General features: G+C 35.8%; 1 protein-coding gene across 1 annotated transcript in view; it reads right to left on the reverse strand.

The window, feature by feature from the left end:
* The window catches only part of LOC104114367 (ervatamin-B-like), a 22,459-nt gene extending 4,091 nt beyond the window's left edge, over positions 1 to 18,368 (reverse strand). The window contains exon 1 of the mRNA XM_070184785.1: positions 18,262 to 18,368. Coding sequence (XP_070040886.1) covers positions 18,262 to 18,368 — 107 coding nt within the window. The remainder of the gene's footprint in view (positions 1 to 18,261) is intronic.
* Between the last annotated feature and the right edge of the window lie 553 nt (positions 18,369 to 18,921).

Below are 18,921 nucleotides of genomic sequence, written 5' to 3' on the forward strand. Positions count from 1 at the left end.
ACAAGATTAACATAAACAACAATAGACATGACTACTAATTAATACAATTGATACGGTTTAAAGAGTAAGAAAATGAGTAGTAGTCAAATTAAAGTTATACAAAAAAAAGCTACCTCCTTGAAAAAATCAGCTTCGCAGAGACGCGGATCTTCAGGCTTCGATGAGCTAGGCAGATTAACAGTGACTTTCTCCACAGTGAACAGAAAAACACCCCAAAAGAAGAACCCCAGAAGCTCTAACAAAAATAGGTTCAAAGTTCAGACCTTTCTCCTCTATTTTACACAAAGTCTATAATAATATACGTATATGGTGGTTTTACCTTTCAAGTTTAGTGTAGCTGGTCTCCTTCTTCTCATAAACTAACCCTCTCCCACCTCTATGGAGTGTCCAAGTTAAAGTTTTAATTGGAAAGAAAAACTAGCGTCTGTTTCTCTGCGTGAGTTGCAGTAGTGCTAAGCAGTCTGCTGGACCTGCTTTACGTACTGTCTAGCTAAAAGAATGTACGAAAATCCCAAAAACTTTTGAGTGAAAATAAGAATATTCAATTAATTTTTTTAAGGCAAATATTCAATTAGAAGTTACGTACGTAAGGAAATGTTTAAATGAGAATATCCAATTAAATGTTACGGACGTGTGGAAATGTTGAAATGAAAACCTCAAAGTAATGTTTACGTGAATAGTTTTTGTCAATTAATGCAAAAGTAGTCTTAAAAGTGTATTCCTGATAAAACCATTGAGCACATAATAATTTCTAGATTTATGTTATATAGATTGTTCTTACATAATGGGTGTTTTTTTTCGTGGTATTCAGGTCAATTTGCACGCACCTTAAGTCCTTAACTATGTTACTGGATATATGCTATTTTCTACCAGCATAGTTACCATTCTGGCAATCAAGACTTAGACAGATGAAAAGAAATCACCTAATATTATTTGATATTATCAGTGTCTTTTTGATATGTGATGGAATGCTAGTTTCCATTTTTTAATCAATTGATTTATTAAGAAATTTACATGTAATAACACAATATGCTGCCTGCTAATATTTATAAATGTTTTTGCATCTTCTCAGTGCATACAACTTAAACCAATACTTCCTCTGGTTCAAAAAGGATGAACCTTTTACTATTTGGAAAGTCAACAAGATATCATTGACCATGTTTTTTGCAAATAATTTATAAATATTTGATTGTTAATTTTTTTGACTTATAATACTTTTTATATAGTTTCTAAAATATGTAAATTTTATTTAAAATTTTTTAAAGAATTTATGTCTGAATTCATTCAAATAAGTTAAAACAAATGAAGTAATTTTTAACCAATCGTCATTCGACAAAAAGAAAAAAAAATGAAAGCATGAAGCATAAGATAGAAAGCAAATATATCAATTACCAAATCTTAAAAATGTAAAATATATTATTTGGAAAAACTTTGAATTTAGGTACTTCATAAATTAGGATTGATTAGCCATATACATATACGTGCATACACACACCCATTTAACCGTTATATTATGTTGATTATCATTTTTACTAGGTTTTCATCTAATGTTTGTCAGTAGCAGGGCTAGGTATGGTAAAGTGGGTTCAATTAAATCCTTTCCAACGAAAAAGTGTACTATGTATATAGATAACTTTATATATATATATAAACAAACAAACTTATTGAGTCCCCTTTATATAACAAAAATATTTAATGTAGTGTTATTTGAATCCCCTTTGTAGACTTCTTGGCTTCAAATGATACTTATTATGGAAATTTACTTACAATTACCTCATAAATAGCCTGTAAATAATACATTAAAAAAATTATTTGCTTAAAATTCTTGTGTTAGTTTGATTCCAATAGTTTCTTGGGTGCAAGCACTAATCAAAAACTTGTGTTTAAGCGATGTAGGGATTTGAAATCCGATAAAAGCTTCTTAGAAGCTAAACTTACACTCTTAGGTACGGTATTAAACACTTTTGAAGATCATTTGTGTATCAATTGTGTTATTTACTTCGCATCAAATAGACATATTTAGTTTTAGTAAGCATTTGCACAATATTTGGCTTAAGTTAACTAAAAGAGTATTTGAAGTTAAAGTTGAAGAATATTTGAAAGTTGACGTTGCGTTTAGATATGAATTTCATTTGAAAAACAAAATTGTGAAAGTTAAAATTTATAAGTGATAACTATTATTTTACTTTTTTAAATATTTGCACCGTTATTTCAAAAACGATTTCTTTTTCAAAAATACTGATATTCATTATTTACAAATATTGATGATCAGATTAATATTTGCAAATATATAAGTTAAGTATTTAAAACAAAATTGAAACACTATATTTTTCCAAAACTATCCCTTAATAACATTCTTTTACAATAAGTTGAACGTCTTCTTCACTTGTCAATTTCGTATATATTATAATGGTCACTCTAAAATTCTGAATTGGAATTTAATTCACTGGAGTTGTGCATTAGCATTGTAGGCTGCAGCACAATCGTAGGGTACGATTTTCATCTTTTGTATGGGGACTTCGTACCATTCTTACTGCAATCAGATATTTTGGTGTTATTGCGTGGTGGCTTTTCAGGATTTAGTTATAAATTCAAAATTTTAGATTCATCATTGATCAAGTCTTCCAAGTTCCAACCTTATTCTAATACTTGTTTAACAAAATAATATTTTATCGTGCTGGTTATTATTTTCCCCCTCTAATTGGTAACATTTTTATGTTATTTTATTACCATTAAATTTTTTAGATTGTAGAGTAGTACTATTATTTATTGACAGAGCATTTCGACCAACACGTTCCGGTAAATGGTAATTCTATTTTATTTTTGCCCGTTTTAACTGTCTCACTGGTTATAGCAAATGTTTTTCGACCAACACATATATCTCTTTTTAAGTGATATATAGACTTTCTCTTTTCAAGTTGTTTTCCATAGAATAAAAATTAATTTTAGTAATAGAAAGAAATAGGAAGTGCCCGTGAAACTCCTACGGCTTTCACTTAATTGTTAACAGTAAATATATTTAGCTTATGTGCAAAAACATTATTTCTTTAAGTTTTATCTAATCAAATACATTCACATAAAAGGGATAGAGGATGTGACATTTTATGGTATTTTGTCCTTAATATTTTTAGATTGCATTTTTAAACCATTGATCGAGTAGTTCTCCAAAAATCTTTTGGGGGTAAAAAGTAGGGGTGTACATAGGTCGGGTTGGTTCGAGATTTTTAATTACCAAACCAAACCAATTGTGTCGGGTTATTAAATCTAAAGACTAAACCAAACCAATAAAAGTCGGACTTTTTAATCTCGTTTTTTTCGGGTATTTCGGGGGTTTTTTATAAAGTTTTTATAGCACAAAATATAGAATTTGTGCTCCAAATATTACTTTAATCCAAGTAAGACAGAACTATATAAGGTATTTTTCAAGAAAATAACATAAAATATGAGATGAGTCATGATATTGTACTAAAATATTCAATAATAAAGATAATAAGATCGTTTAAAAAATATTATTAATAAGCCACAATAAAAATAAACATAATCTAAAATTACTAAGTAGCTAAAATAAGTACGACTAATATGTAGTATTATTTACATGGCCAAAAACTAAAAAAAGAAGTTATGCGCATTTTATCTAAAGCATGGAAAAACCAGAAAATATATATCTAACATTATTGTCATTTTTAGTACAATTGAATTGAATATCTTTTGTTAGCATTAATATTGATTTGATTTTGGTTGGACTTTATTTGAGTTACTAACATTTATGGAGTATAAAATTTATTGGAGCATTCAAAAATTATAAGTCCAAACTTAAAATAATACATTAAAAGATGAAACTATGAAAAAGTTTAAGAAATGCTTATAAATTACACTACAATAAATACTTTTATGTATTAAATATATTTAAAACTTCTATACATATAATGTCGGGTTGATTTGGTTTCAGTTTGACTTTTTTTAGTTAAAAGCAAACCAAACCAATTATGGTCAGGGTTTTTTTTCAATACCAAACCATAATCGGACTTTTTTTTCTCGATTTGAATCGAATTATCGATTTGGTGTGGTTTATTGGTTTCCTTTGTACACCCCTAATAAAAAGAATAGGTAAGTAATCTATCTTCTTTTTATCCGTTTCAACTACATATATTGCTAGTATATGCTTTGGAGAGATGTTGACTGTTAAGATTTAAATATAAAAACAAAGTTTGTATGAAAAACTAAAACTATTTACAATCTTGTAGAGTCTTGAGAAGCGATAGGAGTAATAACTTAAATAGATGAAGCATTTTAAAGAGTAATTTACTTTTAAAAGTCTTCAGAAAAATTCCTATTACATTGAATTCTATTTCTTTCAATCTATGCCTAAACATTGTGTATGTAGGGGAAACGTATTTTTTGTTATAAATCCTATATTTAGAAAAATTGATCCTATTACATGACAAAAATAGTTAGAACACAAAAAACTGAAATTCATTCATGCAATTTTAGGACATAATATTGACCCGAGGGGAAATATTGGTGTTATTTGTGTAGGTATTATTTTTATGTCTGATAGGATCAAATATTAAGAAAGACATATTTTAAGTGATTAAACAAACATTATCATGAATGAAACGGGTAAAGTATGATTTTGATTTAAGTCTGTGGACTGTGGAGTAGTACATTAGTACGTAACGTTTTGATATTAATGTTGGAAGAGAACAAGCATACACCCTAAAAGGCCAGACCGACCCACAAAATTGGACCAAATTAAAGCTTCAGGTCCTTTTGACAGTTCATTTAGAGTTGCTTAAAATGGAAGGCATTTTTATCTTCCTTTGACAAGAGTTAGAGCAACTTAAAATGAAAAACATTAAAAAAAGGAGCCGGAGAAGGACAAAGAAAAAGTATTCCTCTATTTTTATATATTATTCTTAAAAGTTACAATAGATGATATGACATCTCTTAGACTAGAAAATATATTTGTTTTTTCTCATTGAAGCCCAAAATTTCTAAATACATGACTAGTAATATTACTCTCTCTCTCTCTCTCTTTCTCTCTCTCTTATTAGAGATAAAATATATCTTTTTGTTCATTCTTTTTGTTGTTTATTTTTTTCCTCATTAAACTCTATAATCCTCTAAGTTTACTGTTATTAACAATAGTTAATACTCCTTATCTATGAAAATTATTTAAACAGATGAGAATGTGAGAGGTTGTTATATACTCTTTATCTCTATCCAAAAGTCTCTAATTACAATTAATAATAATAATTAGGAGTAATTATTATTTATATACGGAGTAGCTCAAACCGAAAAAAAAAAGGAAGTTACAAAGACATGATGGTTAAGCAAGGTGGTAGTCATTTTTATTTTGGTTTTTTCCTGCTTTGTGAAAAACTGAAAAGACAGAGAACTTATACTGTTATGTTGCCGTTGACCATCTGTCCTCGGCTGCCAAAAGTTATGAAAAACAAAAAGGAACAACTCCAGCAGATCAAAAGTTAATAATGAGACGAAACAAAAACGGAAAGAAAACAATGCCTGCCTTGTTTCAGACTTCTCGGTGGCTTTGTAAAATATTACTTACTGTGGCATATAATTATTTCATGTCTGCAATTTGGATATCTATTTTTCAGAGAATAAATGAAAACTTTGGTGATAGAGTGTGTAGGAAAGATTGAAAGGAATACTAATATATATGGACAATGTGCTGAAAGGAATAACATTTTGTCCAATGTCCATTGTCTTCACTAGTGTTTAGTCCATGAATGACTCTCAGCTCGGTGGCCTTCTCCACATAAGTTGTGAAAGTATATTCATAGTCAAGATGTTAATTAAATTGAAAACAATTTGTGGCCGTCATAGAAAATAATTATACTCAAACTTGGAAGACCGCAATGCTCAATACTTGTCACAACCCAAAACGGAAGGCGGCACCCTGTGCCTTACTCAACCGAACGCCAATATACGTTACTTACTTATTATTTGACTCATCATATGCCGAAGAGGCTACATCAATAGACAACCATAAAGGGAATACATGCTATCAATTCATGATAAATATAACCCAAAAAATATATATACATATGTGTGGGCCGACAAGGGTACCATGATAGATTGAGAATCAAAACTAGATAGAGGACATTGTCTGCAAAGCCTCTAAAAGTGAAACGTCATCATACCCCGGACATATCAAAAATTTCAAAAGACATATACATTGGTACCCTGCCGGTATTTAATGCTCCGAAAGGAGATGGAGATCACCAACCAAAAGCTGATAGCAAGGGACAGCCTACTGTGGAGTGTCCTCTATCCGTCTACCTGATCTTGCATAGTATGAAACACATCGTCCCCAGACAAATGGATGTCAATACGAATAATGTATTGAGTATGTAAGGCATAATTGAAATATAATAATAAAATATTTTTAATGAGAGGGATAAGAATCAACCTGAAACCTCTGAATTGCCACTGAGGGCTATGATATGCATAATGACTATATTTATATATGATGCCACTCCATGGGGCTATATTATTATATATCAAGCAGCTTTTCGGGATTAATATCAATATCATAAACTTTAACTGCCCAACTAATTAGTGGTAACTGCCTGACCGACCGTAACTCGGTAGTAAATGTATAACTGCCCGACCGGCCGTAGCTCGATAATAAATAAAGGTACATAACTGCCCACCTGGCCTTAGTTCGGTGGTGAGGCAGGAATACCATAGCCACACCTTTATAGATACTGTATATGTGTATATAACGTCTATTGTTCGTTTACTCATATACATACAATGCGTGAAGAGCCTTTAGGATATTAGAACTTCTTTCGGAGTGACTTATAGTCGTTCACTCTCCGATTACGTTATGAACGTTAACAACAGTGTTATATGCCTCAATAGAGACTTAAGAACCATATTTATGCATGCATTGGAATATATTTTATAGGAATGAATAATATGAACATCCTTAACTACTAAGAGTAGAACCATTTATGAAATGATATTTTATTTATGTTTCGTTTACTTGGAATATGCCAAAAGAAGGAAGAATAGCCTTAACATATCTTGATTAGAAGTCCTCCAATAAATCACAACAGGAACAGCTCCTACATGTTTAATCTACACAAAACGACAACCAAACTAGTGTCAAACAAACTGAAAATGTAAGGACGAACTACCAGCCCCCCTCCCCCATTCCACCATTATGTGGTGTTTCTCCACGTTCTTTCTCCTCCCAAACTCCATAAAAATAATAGCAGAAGATACAACAAAGCCCATAAAACAATCCAAACAATCCACTGTAAGGCCCCGAAAAAGTTCGCCAAGGATTTAAGTTTTTATGGTGCCAAGGTAAGCTAATGTGCTACAGTACAGATATTTGGATTGTGCAATGCATCATGGAGTTGGTAGAAGAATTTGCCGCAAACAGCAATTCTATGGTCCATTATGCTATTGCGGATCTGTTCCGCTGACCACAGAATGAATCAGAAGCAACTCAAATTTGAAGACCATTTTGTGGCCATTCTACTGGCTGCATATCCATTCTGCTACAGCAAAATTACATCACAAAATTGACCAGACTCAACCAAGAATTTGAAGACCATTTTGTGGCCATTCTGTTACCGTAAAATTGCATCGCGGAATTGACATACCATTTTGTGGCCATTCCGCTGGTCACAGATCTGTTCTACTACCACGAAATTGCACCACATAATTGACATCGGAGGTTAATTTTGAAAATTTTCTAATCCGACTCTATTTTGACATAAGGCCTTAGGGGGTCATTTTATAAGTTATAACTTGATGTTTTAGAGTGAGAATATCAATTTAGATAGAGAGGGAGAAGCTCTATTGATTCTACTCATACATTCTTTCCCCAATCTTAAAGAATCAAGGAAGCCACTACTAGGCCATTAATTATTCGGGTAAGTTCTTCTCCTAAGCTTTCATGCAAGTTGTCATGGGTCTAAGTAAGTTGTGGAGTTAGAGATAGGCCATGCATGTACCAATAGGAGGTAGTATGTGGGGTTGTTGAACTATTTCGGGTAGATTCTTGTTGAAGTTGGATGAGGGATGAAGGGATTATCATTGTAGAGCTTTGTAGTCAATTTTGCATAGTTGGTGTTTCACAAAATTCCCAAGAGCCTTAAACCATGAGAATCCTTCTAATTATTATTTGATTTTCGTTATCTTCCTATAGATTGAAATTGCTAGAATTATTGGGACGTTGTAGTACTCTAAGGGAAAGCTTAATTGAGGTATGTTGGCTAAACTCCTTTTCTAGAATAGGAATCCATGAGTTCCTCGTAAGTTCCAAATGTGGTTTGTTCAAACTCATATTCCTACTGTTTCAAATTGCTTCCGATGATTTATTTTCCTAAATGCTTACATACTCGGGTCATGTTCAAATTTACCCTATCATATTACGCTCCCCCCTAGTGGAAAAATGTTCAAATGTGGTTATTGTAACCTATGCATATAATTTGACACCTTGTTTCAATTGTAAATCACCATGCTCTCCGTTGTAAGTATTTTCAATGTGTTTTGAGTTCTTACATGTTCATGAGTTAAAAATATAGATATCAGGATTCCTTTTTTGGGAAAAGTATTTCAAGAATAATTGGTGTATTAAACGCTTGATATTCTAACTTGTCTTCAGTTGCCAATCATTATGCTCAACGCTTTGAAAGTAATACAATGTGTTTAAATCACTCATTACTTACGAACTTAAAGCTATGATTTTTGGAATGTCTATATATTGGTGTGTATGATAATGATAATTGGATGCGAAGAAATACGGCCATCGTGCCATGAATGAAGAACTATATGTATGGCCAAGAGAGCCAATGAAATAATGATGTTGTGAGTGGTTAAAAGTGCTAATTAAGCTATTTATAGTATGAAAGTCTATGAGATGAATACATTTATATTTATATTTCCTTTGTATACAAAAATATTTTTGGGAGGATCATTAGCGAGTCGAGGAATGGTGGGTTGTAACGGTCCATACCCAAAACTACATGTGCTAGTGTAGGAGTTGATTGAAGTTATTCCCCTTAATTGGGATGAGATTGTTGCTGGCCTTGGATTAGATGTCAACTCACATGGCATATGTGGGGAGACGACCTAGACAATTGGGTAGTGATCGGACGCCATGTCGCACCTATGGTGGTTCCTCCTTCTTATTATCATATTTTATTCACATCACCATGTGGATCCATATTCATTCGTGGAGAGATGGCTTAGTCGATCGAGCTTGTGATTGTACTCCATGCCTCGTGCATGGTGTGATGATCGATGGCTAATGATCTGTCAACCAGAAATATTAATTTTTTAAAAAAAAAATATTATATTTTAACTTGGCATTTAGATATCATTGGTTTTTCCTTGCTGCTTTGATAATTTTTCCCTTATTATATTGGAATTCTATTTCATGATAGGGTATTTAGCTTTACATACTAGTACGATTCCATATATACTAACGTCCCCTTTTCTGGGACGCTGCATATTTAATGGATGCAGGTGGGTCCTCAGCAGGTGGCTTTGATCCTCGTTAGCAGTTACCCTCTACTCAGCGGATTTTGGTGAGCCCTGCTCTATTCTGAGGCCTTATGTCACTTGACATTGTAAATTATATTTTGAGGTGTAGTCGGGGCCTTATCACGGGCACTTTCATACTACTCTCATGTTACACTTAGAGGCCTCATAGACATGCTGTGAGTGGTGTTTGATTTTGGGTAATGAACTAGAAATAACTATATTTTTCAAACATATTTTCCCTCGTAACTATGAACTTGTACTATTTTGTAAATTGTAAATTAAACTTCTATAAGTAATGAAAAAAGGATGTGGCACACTTTCCTCTTCTCATGTCTATTTCTTATCTCTAGTTCTTAAATTGTTTATGGGTAAGGTTGGGTAGAAGGCATCAAGTAAGCTTTCTTGACTGGGATATCTCGGTCGAGCTCTGTTCGCGCTCCCCAAGGTCGGGGCGTGATAAGCTTGGCATCAGAGCCTAAGATTTTAAAGTGTCCTCGGATGTCTCGGAGCGTGTCTAGTAGAGTCCTTGTTATTGGTGTGTTATCGACCACATCTATAATTAGGAGGCTACTTGGATATTTAGGAATGTCACCCTTCTTTAAAATTCTAGATCGTGCTATAGATCTTAAGGTAGGAAGATAATTTTCCCATCGTGTCTCCTTTTTCGGATAAACAGTCCATGAGTTCGAGGCGGTGAAAGGAAGAGACCCCACCATTGAAATTGGGGGAGGTTGCACAAAAGTTTGTTGGGAGAATCTGTCTAGCCTTCGAGGGATAGGAAGCACTAGTTCTCCTTAATGTAACCACACCACCGGATCATGTGGGGAGAGCACCTAGGAAACAAAAGAGGGTTGTTTCTACCAATAAGCTGAAATGTCCGATTTGTAAGAAGAGCCACTTGGGGATATGTTGGATGACTCTTGAAATATGTTATGGTTGTGAAAAGGGGGGCACAAGAAGCACAAATGCCCTAGATTGTTACTCCCGCCATGGGGGCCTGGAGGAAGGAAAAGGGGGATGCTTATGATGTATGCAAAAAGGGTAAATATCAAGTCAGTGGGATGAGCCAGCTTAGCGGACTCATCCAAGTTGTGAGAAGTGTAAGGGGTATCATTCAGGGGTATGCCACTATTGTACCAATGCATGTTATGAACACCACATAATCTTCCTTGTCTTATATGCACATCTATATTGAAGAGACAACATAAATATGGTCTTAACAAGACACTGAATCATAAAACATTGCATGTACCTACCTTTTGAACGAGACACGTAATTTGTGGAGTCTCTTTACCACAATTCTCTTACACACAACCTCTTAAGGAATTGAGTTTTATAATGAGTTCCATGAATCGAGTTATAACCCTAGGTTAATACTTTCCACTAGCTTCCCCAAATTCCCAACAAAGGACTATACTTGATGAATTTCTTATAGAACCTTCTATTTCAAATGAGTAACATTTGCTCGCTTGTGCACACACCTCCATAATGTTAATCTACGTGACATCAAGTCGAATGTAAAGCAACCTTGTGTTAAGGTCCTTCTTGTCTTACTCACTCTCTCTCTCTCTCTCTCTCTCTCTCTCTCTCTCTCTCTCTCTCTCTCTCATGTGTATGTGGCTCATACGGTTTAAGCAATCACTGTATTCCCTTTGTGAACATAATCATCGAACATTTTTATTGTCTAGCAACATAAGAGCATATATCAACACCTATCATATGTGTACATGTCAATCGAAAGGGTAACTGGTCCGCGTAAGGTTTCTCTGAAATTTGAGATCCTCACAAATTCGTCATAGGAAGATCTTTTGTGTGCCCATCTCAATGTAACTTTCAGTCCACGTAGATCTTTCCTCAGTAAGTAACTCACCTTGTTCCTAGTATTGTAGCAGTCTGATGTGGTCTGGTATTACAGGTTGAGAGTTATTATGACAAAAATATGTCTAGCTTATAATAAGTGTTTATTTTCTCTTTACACCTTTGCAACATGTTTTGACTGTGTTTCTTAGTTAGTAAATTCATTGCGCTAGTCTCCTGACACTTGTTGGGATAACCATGAGAGAGTGCGTCCTTAGTGGGAAAATGTTCATATATGGTTATTGTAACTAATGCATATAATTTGAATCCTTGTTTCAATTATAAATCACCATGCTCTCCGTTGTAAGTATTTCCAATATGTTTTGAGTTCTTACATGTTCACGAGTTGAAAATATAGATATCTGGATTCCTTTTTTGGAAAAATTATTCCAAGAATAATTGGTGTATTAATCTCTTAAGATTCTAACTTGTCTCTCAGTTGCCAATCATTATGCTTAACTCTTTGAAAGTAACACAATGTGTTTAAGTCACTCATTACTAACGAACTTAAAGCTATGATTTTCAGAATGTCTATATATTGGTGTGTATGATAATGATCATTGAATGTGAAGAAATTAAAGTGTGAAATATAAAATACGGCCATCGTTCCATGAATGAAGAACACTATGTATGGCCAAGAGAGCCAACGAAATAATGATGTTGTGAGTGGTTAAAAGTGCTAATGAAGCTATATATAGTATGAAAGGGTATAATATGAAAACATTTATATTTCTATTTCTGTTGTACACAAAAATATTTTTGGGAGTATCATTAGCGAGCCAAGGAAGGGTGGGTTATAACGGCCCATATCTGAAACTACACGTGATGGTGTAGGAGTTGATTGTAGTTATTCCCCTTAATTGGGATGAAATTGATGTGTTGAGATTATTCTCCTTTATTGGGATAAGATTGTTGCTGGGCTTGGATTGGATGTCGACTCATACAGCATATGTAGAGAGACGACCTAGCCGATTGGGTGGTGATCGGATGCCATGTCGTGCCCATGGTTGTTCCTCCTTCTTATTATCATCACCATGTCGATTTATATTCATTCGTGGAGAGATGGATTAGCCGATCGAGCTTGTTATCGAACTTCATGCCTCGTGCATAGTATGATGATCGGTGGCTAATGATCTCCCAACCAAAAATGTTAATTTCTTATTTTGAAAATTATTATGTTTTAACTTAGTATTTGGATATCATTGGTTTTTTCTTGTTGCTTTCATGATTTTTTTTCTTCTTATACTGGCATTCTATTTCATGAGAGGATATTTAGTTTTACATACTAGTACTATTCTATATGTACTAACGTCCCTTTTGTCGGGGGCACTGCATTTTTAATGGATGCAGGTGAGTCTTCAGCAGGTGGCTTTGATCCTCGTTGGCAGTTACTCTCTACTCAGCAGATTTTGGTGAGCCCTACTCCATTCTGGGTCTTATGTCACTTGATATTGTACATTGTGTTTTGAGGTATAGTCGAGGCCTTGTCACTGGCACTTTCACACTACTCTAATGTTACACTTAGAGGTTCCGTAGACATGTTGTGGGTGATGTTCGCATTTGGGTAATGAACTAGAAATGTTTATATTTGTCAAACATAAATCCCCTTGTAACTATGAACTTGTAATATTTTATAAATAAACCCTTTATACGTAATGGAAAAAGGATGTGGCACACTTTACTCTTCTCATGTCTATTTTTTGTCTCTAATTCTTAAATTGTTCATGAGTAAGGTTGGGTAGAAGGCATCAAGTAGGCTTGCTTGACTAGGATGTCTCGGTCGATCACCGGTCGCGCTCCCCAAGGTCGGGGCGTGACATCCACTACAAGTTAAACAACTCAAACTCGCGGCTTTCAGTCACCATCCCTTGAGTTCTTATTATTATGGAACAGATTTTTCTTCCTTTCCAGCAGAAAAAAGCGATAAAAGAGGGCAGTATACATACCTTAATTGGTGAAGAGTTCAACTCCTTACTTGGTTTCTTTAACTCTTAGGTTTTTCTCCAACTAGAACTTGAAAAGAAGAGAAAATAACTTAGGGCTTAAGGGTGCTTTTGGAGAGAGATTTTATGGCTATCTTTGGGAGTGAATTTGCTGAAATAAAGTGATAGATAAAAGACGATAATCATCCCCTTTAAGGGGGTCCTTGGCCGACCCAGTTTTGCCCTTTTTGAGTGAATTAATCTTGGCCTTTCCTTTAGAAAGTAGGTGACACACTTACTCGTCACCTACTTGCTTAATTAGTAGGGGTCACATGCTGCCCTTATTTATTTAAATATGTATCTCGTCCTTGTTTAATAATTACGACACACACGTGTTAAGTAGCTCAAGCAAGTAGGATGAGTAAGCAAGCAGCTCATTTTTATTTACTCAAAATCTCATTTCCCTTATTTAAGTGCATTCGTCAACCTCAACTTAGTCGCGCATATATTGAACGAAAATACGGGATGCATGATCCCCCAGGAAGATTTGTTCTCGAATGTAGAGGTGTACATGAGGGACTTAACTCTTATAAACTTTCAAAAAATTTTGACAGAGTTTCCTCTGTAATTCTAACTATCCCAAACCTACATGCAATCCAAAAAATATGATTTATGTCACACAAGGCCAAATCATACGAATACAATATAACATCGGTCTCACAGAACCATCAGCAATTAATATCATTATATATAACCATGCTATAACTCACCTCGTAACATTTGTCTCAACTCTGAACATCATCTACGATGTGACATAAGTGAGGATACTTCCTCCTCATTGCTTCCTCCACCTCCCACGTCATTTCTTCTCGGTTCTTATTTCTCCATGATACTTTCATGGAGGCTACCTCCTTGGTTCTCAACTTACGAATCTGTCGGTACAAAGTAGCAACTGGAACCTCTTCGAACATGAAAGAGTACTTTGTCACCTCTAGATAATAAATTTAATAGGATAGATTTGAGATTTTTGTGAAACGAGAAAAATCAAACGACTCATGCAACACTCATTTTGGCTGTTGGACGGGCCATCAAATTATACTAGTTGTCTTTACGCACCTACTTATACACTCGGTTACTCTAATTAATACGAATTTTTACTTATTTATACTAATTTTGAAACTCGTTTACTCTAGGTTTTAACTTAATTACAAGTTCCTATACAAATTATCACTGTTATACATTTTTAGTGTTAATTAAGTGTTACCTAATTAATTCTTGCTTACAATTCTTAGATCTCTTCTCCAAATCGAATCTTTGTGTAGTCAAATCAGTCAATTTTCCAAGTTAATCCAACAGTAGTCATTGTTGGATGATAAAGGAGGGAATCTAACTTAAACATTTAGCAATAACGGGGTCAAAGAGGAAATTAAATTCCCAGAAAAGTTTTCGTTTGCTTCTCCAGTTAAAAATTGCCAATTTAAAATCTTTTGCGAAGCATAAAACAATTCTTAAACAACAACGTGGCAGTAATTAGACGAATCTGTTTGATTAGGTATTTTGAAACAGTGAAAAATGACATCTACTAAAAATCTCCACTGACAATTTTTGTGAAATTATTATTTGTTTGGATTGGATATTATTGTAAATGATTGAAAATATCATTTGGAGTTCATATCTCGATTTTGAGAGATTTTGGTGAAGATTCGAGGTGGTTTTGGTTAGAATTTCAGATTGCGACTCGAAGAACAAGATATAAACAAAGCGTATATATTTTGTATGTCTGGTGTAGAAACGACATACAAAATATATGCAATTAACATAATTGTATATAAATTATATATAAATTATAGTTTTTGATCGGATTCTATACAAAAAATTTGTATTTAAGCTATAGATAAATTGTAGATTTTGACCGGATTTGTATATATTTTTGTAGATAAATTATAGATTTTGGCCGAGAAGCTTTGTTCAAGCTGGTCGAACATATCTCTAAGTTGAGATGTGGCCAAGGGCCGAGAAGCTTTGTTCAAGCCAGTCGAACATACCTCTTAGTTGAGAGACTTAGGAGAGCATTTTCAATAAACATGTATCTCATTCATTTCAACAACATTGTATCGATTACGTCATTTCGTCCTAAGGAATTTTGGAGAAAATTATAAGTTTTGGGTGTTGGCTGGCATTCCAGTCCTAGTCCCAGTCTTAGTATATCTAGTCCCTTCATTGTTCGACTCGGAGATTATTGAAGAGTCGGGTAATGAAATATGGTTGTTCTTGCATACTCTACCTCGAAATGTCCCGTCCGCTGCCTCGTTAAAAACCTCCTTGAGAAAATCCTGTTCGGACAAAACTCAAGTGAGGAAAAAAGAGTACAACATACAAGGCACTCCTTGTTCTTCAGAAGTAGAAGTACTTGAGGTGGCTGATGTTCCAATTGTATGGTAGGAGCTTTCCTTCCAATGTCTCTAGTTGTAATGAAACCTTGTTTTCCTTACCTATGACTTTGTACGGTCCCTCCCAATTGTCCCCGATCTTGAGTAACTGTACCTTAGCCTTTCTATTGTAGTAGAATTCAGCTTGTTGTTTCTATGCAACCATTCTTATATACACTATGTCTCTTTGCTCCTTGACTTCGTCGAGGTCCTGTCTTTTGTTCTCGTCATTTTTGTTGTCGCTCTCATTGGTGTATCTTAGGATGGGTTCTCCTACTTCAACCAGTATGATTGTTTCAGTCCCTTAGACTAAGGAGTAAGGTGTTTCTCATGTGCTTGTTTTTTATGTCATCCTATGTGCCCACAACACTCTTGGGAGTTTTTCCGGCCACAATCCCTTAGCATCTTCGAGTCTCTTCTTCATGATGTTCATGATTGACTTGTTGGAGGATTATGCTTGCTCATTGCCGGTTGAGTGGTAAGGGGTTCAGAGTATCCTTTTGATGTGCCATTTTTTGAAAAGCTCGCTGGTTTTTCTTCCCGTGAACTGGGGTCCGTTGTCGCAACTTATTTCTTTAGGCAAACCAAATCGGCAAATGATGTTCTTCCATATGAAGTTGATTACTTCTTGTTCGCAAATTTGGAAAAAATGTGCCTGCTTTCACCCATTTAGAGAAGTAGTCAGTCAAAACTAAAAGGAATTAAACATTACCTCGTCCCGGTGGAAGTGGTCCCATAATGTCCATCCCCTATTTGATGAAATACCATAGCGAGGTGATGGAATGGAGGTGTTTGCCTATTTGGTGAATTATTGGGGCGTACTTCTGGCGTTCTTCGCACTTCTTTACAAATTCTAAGACGTCTTTCTTTATGGTAGGCCAATAGTATCCTGCCCATATGAGGCACCTGACAAGTGCTCAGTCACATGAGTGACTGCCACAAAGGCCTTCGTGGACTTACACGAGGACGCGTTGAGTATGGTTTGATCCCAAGCACTTTGCTAAGGGAACACCGTATGTTCTCTTATACAACTCGTTGCCGAGGAGGCTGTACCTCGCCGCTTGCATTCTCAACTCCATGGCTTCCCTTTTATCATTTGGGAGAGCACCGTCTTGCAAATAGAATATAATGCAGTTGCGCCAGTCCCAGGTTAAGTTTATAGATTTTACCTCGACGTGATATAGGGATGAGCTGAGGAGATGCACTACGCTTCTGTCCCCGTGAGCTATGCTTTTTTTTGCGGTGGTCAGTTTTGCGAGGCCGTCTGCCTCGACTTTCTGAGTTCATGGAATCTGGTCTAGCTGGCATATATCAAACTTGGGTAACAACTTGCATATCTCGGTATGGTACTTTTGTAACCTTTGCTCTTTGATCTGAAAAGTCCCTTTAACTTGGTTGACGACGAGTTGGGAGTCGCAACATAGCCTTAGATGACTCGCCCCATACTCAAGTGCTAGCCTCAATCCTATAATTACGGTCTCATACTCGACCTCATTGTTAGTCATACATGGGCACCTTATAGATTGGCAAGCGACTTTGCCATTTGGGACTTCGAGCAAGAGTCCCAGTCTGGACCTGCATGCATTGGATGTGCCATCAATATGCAAGACCCAGAGGTCCTGCGTCAGATTAGAAGCTTGAGTGGCTTCCTTCTCGACTTCGGGCATCACTGTGGCACTAAAGTCCACAACAAAGCCGGCGAGGACTTGTGATTTTATAGGTGTGCGAGGATGGTAAGTGATGTCATGCTCACTTATTTCTATTGCCCATTTGGCCAGCCTCCCCGATAGCTCTGGTTTGTGCAGTATGCTCCTCAGAGGAAACATGGTGACGACCGAGATTGGATGGCACTAGAAGTATGGCTTGAGCTTTCTTGAAGCTACGACAAGGGCCAGGCCCAGTTTCTCGAGGTGAGGATACCTTGTCTCGGTATCTATAAGTATTTTACTGATATAATAAGTTGGAGATTGCGTACCTTTGTCTTCTGGAACCAGGACTATACTTACTGCTACTTCTTAAATGGCGAGGTACATGAGGAGACGTTCCCTGGTCTCGGGTTTTGAGAGCAAGGGTGGTGACGACAAGTATTCCTTGAGCTCCATCAACGCTTATTTACATTCGGGTATCCATTCAAGGCCGTTGTCCTTTTTGAGTGCATTGAAGAATTTGTGGCACTTATCGGACAACATTGAGATAAATCTAGATAGGACGGCGATTCGACTGCCAGCCTTTGGACTTGTTTCGTGGTGGTTAGGTGTTCTTATATTCTGTCTATAGCCTTAATCTGATCTGGGTTGACCTCGATTCCGCGCTGTGATACCAGGAAACCCAAAACCTTTCCCAAAGTCACTCCAAATGCGCATTTCTCGGGGTTCAATTTCATCCCCTATTTCCTTAATATTTCAAATACATTCTTCAGATGGTCAATGTGATCCTCTTCCCTCAAGAATTTGACCAACATATCATCGATTTATACCTCCATGGTTTTGCCGAGATGGTTTTTGAACATCTTTGTGACCAACCTTTGATAGGTAGCCCTCATAATTTTTACCCCAAACGGCATGACCATGTAGCAGTATGTTCCCTGGTGAGTGATGAATGTAGGTTTCTCTTGGTCTTCCTCTTCCATAAGTATCTGGTCGTAGCCCGAGTAAGCGTCAAGGAAACTCAACAACTCATGTCCTACTGTGACGTCGATGAGCTAATCGATGGAGGGGATAGCCTTTATGGGGTGTATCTATGGTCACCTATGATGGCATTGTACGTTGTATCCTGGTCCATAATGTGGAATATGGTCTCCAGCGTCACCCCGCCGGTGAGGATGGGGAATGTGATCTCGCCCAAAGTCCGTTCAACCGCATTGCTAAAACTGGTTAGTGTGATGCAGTGCGGCACTAGCTTATCTTTGAGTCGCATCTGTACGAGGACTCGAGGATGGATAATGCAAGCTCCGCTTCCGTCGTCCACCATAATCCTCCTAACATAAGTATCAAGAATGTGTAAAGTAATAAAAAGTGCATCATTGTGAGGGAAAGTTAAACCGTCGGCATCCGACTCATCAAAGATGATACTCTCTTCAAGGCCGTTATGTCGTTCATGGGTGATCGATCTTTTGAGTTTGTGAGTTGCGGTGAGCTTGATGCCATTGGTAGAGGTGTCATCACTTTCTCCAATAATCATGT

The sequence above is a fragment of the Nicotiana tomentosiformis genome, chromosome 9 (assembly GCF_000390325.3).
Source record: "Nicotiana tomentosiformis chromosome 9, ASM39032v3, whole genome shotgun sequence".
NCBI lineage: Eukaryota > Viridiplantae > Streptophyta > Magnoliopsida > Solanales > Solanaceae > Nicotiana > Nicotiana tomentosiformis.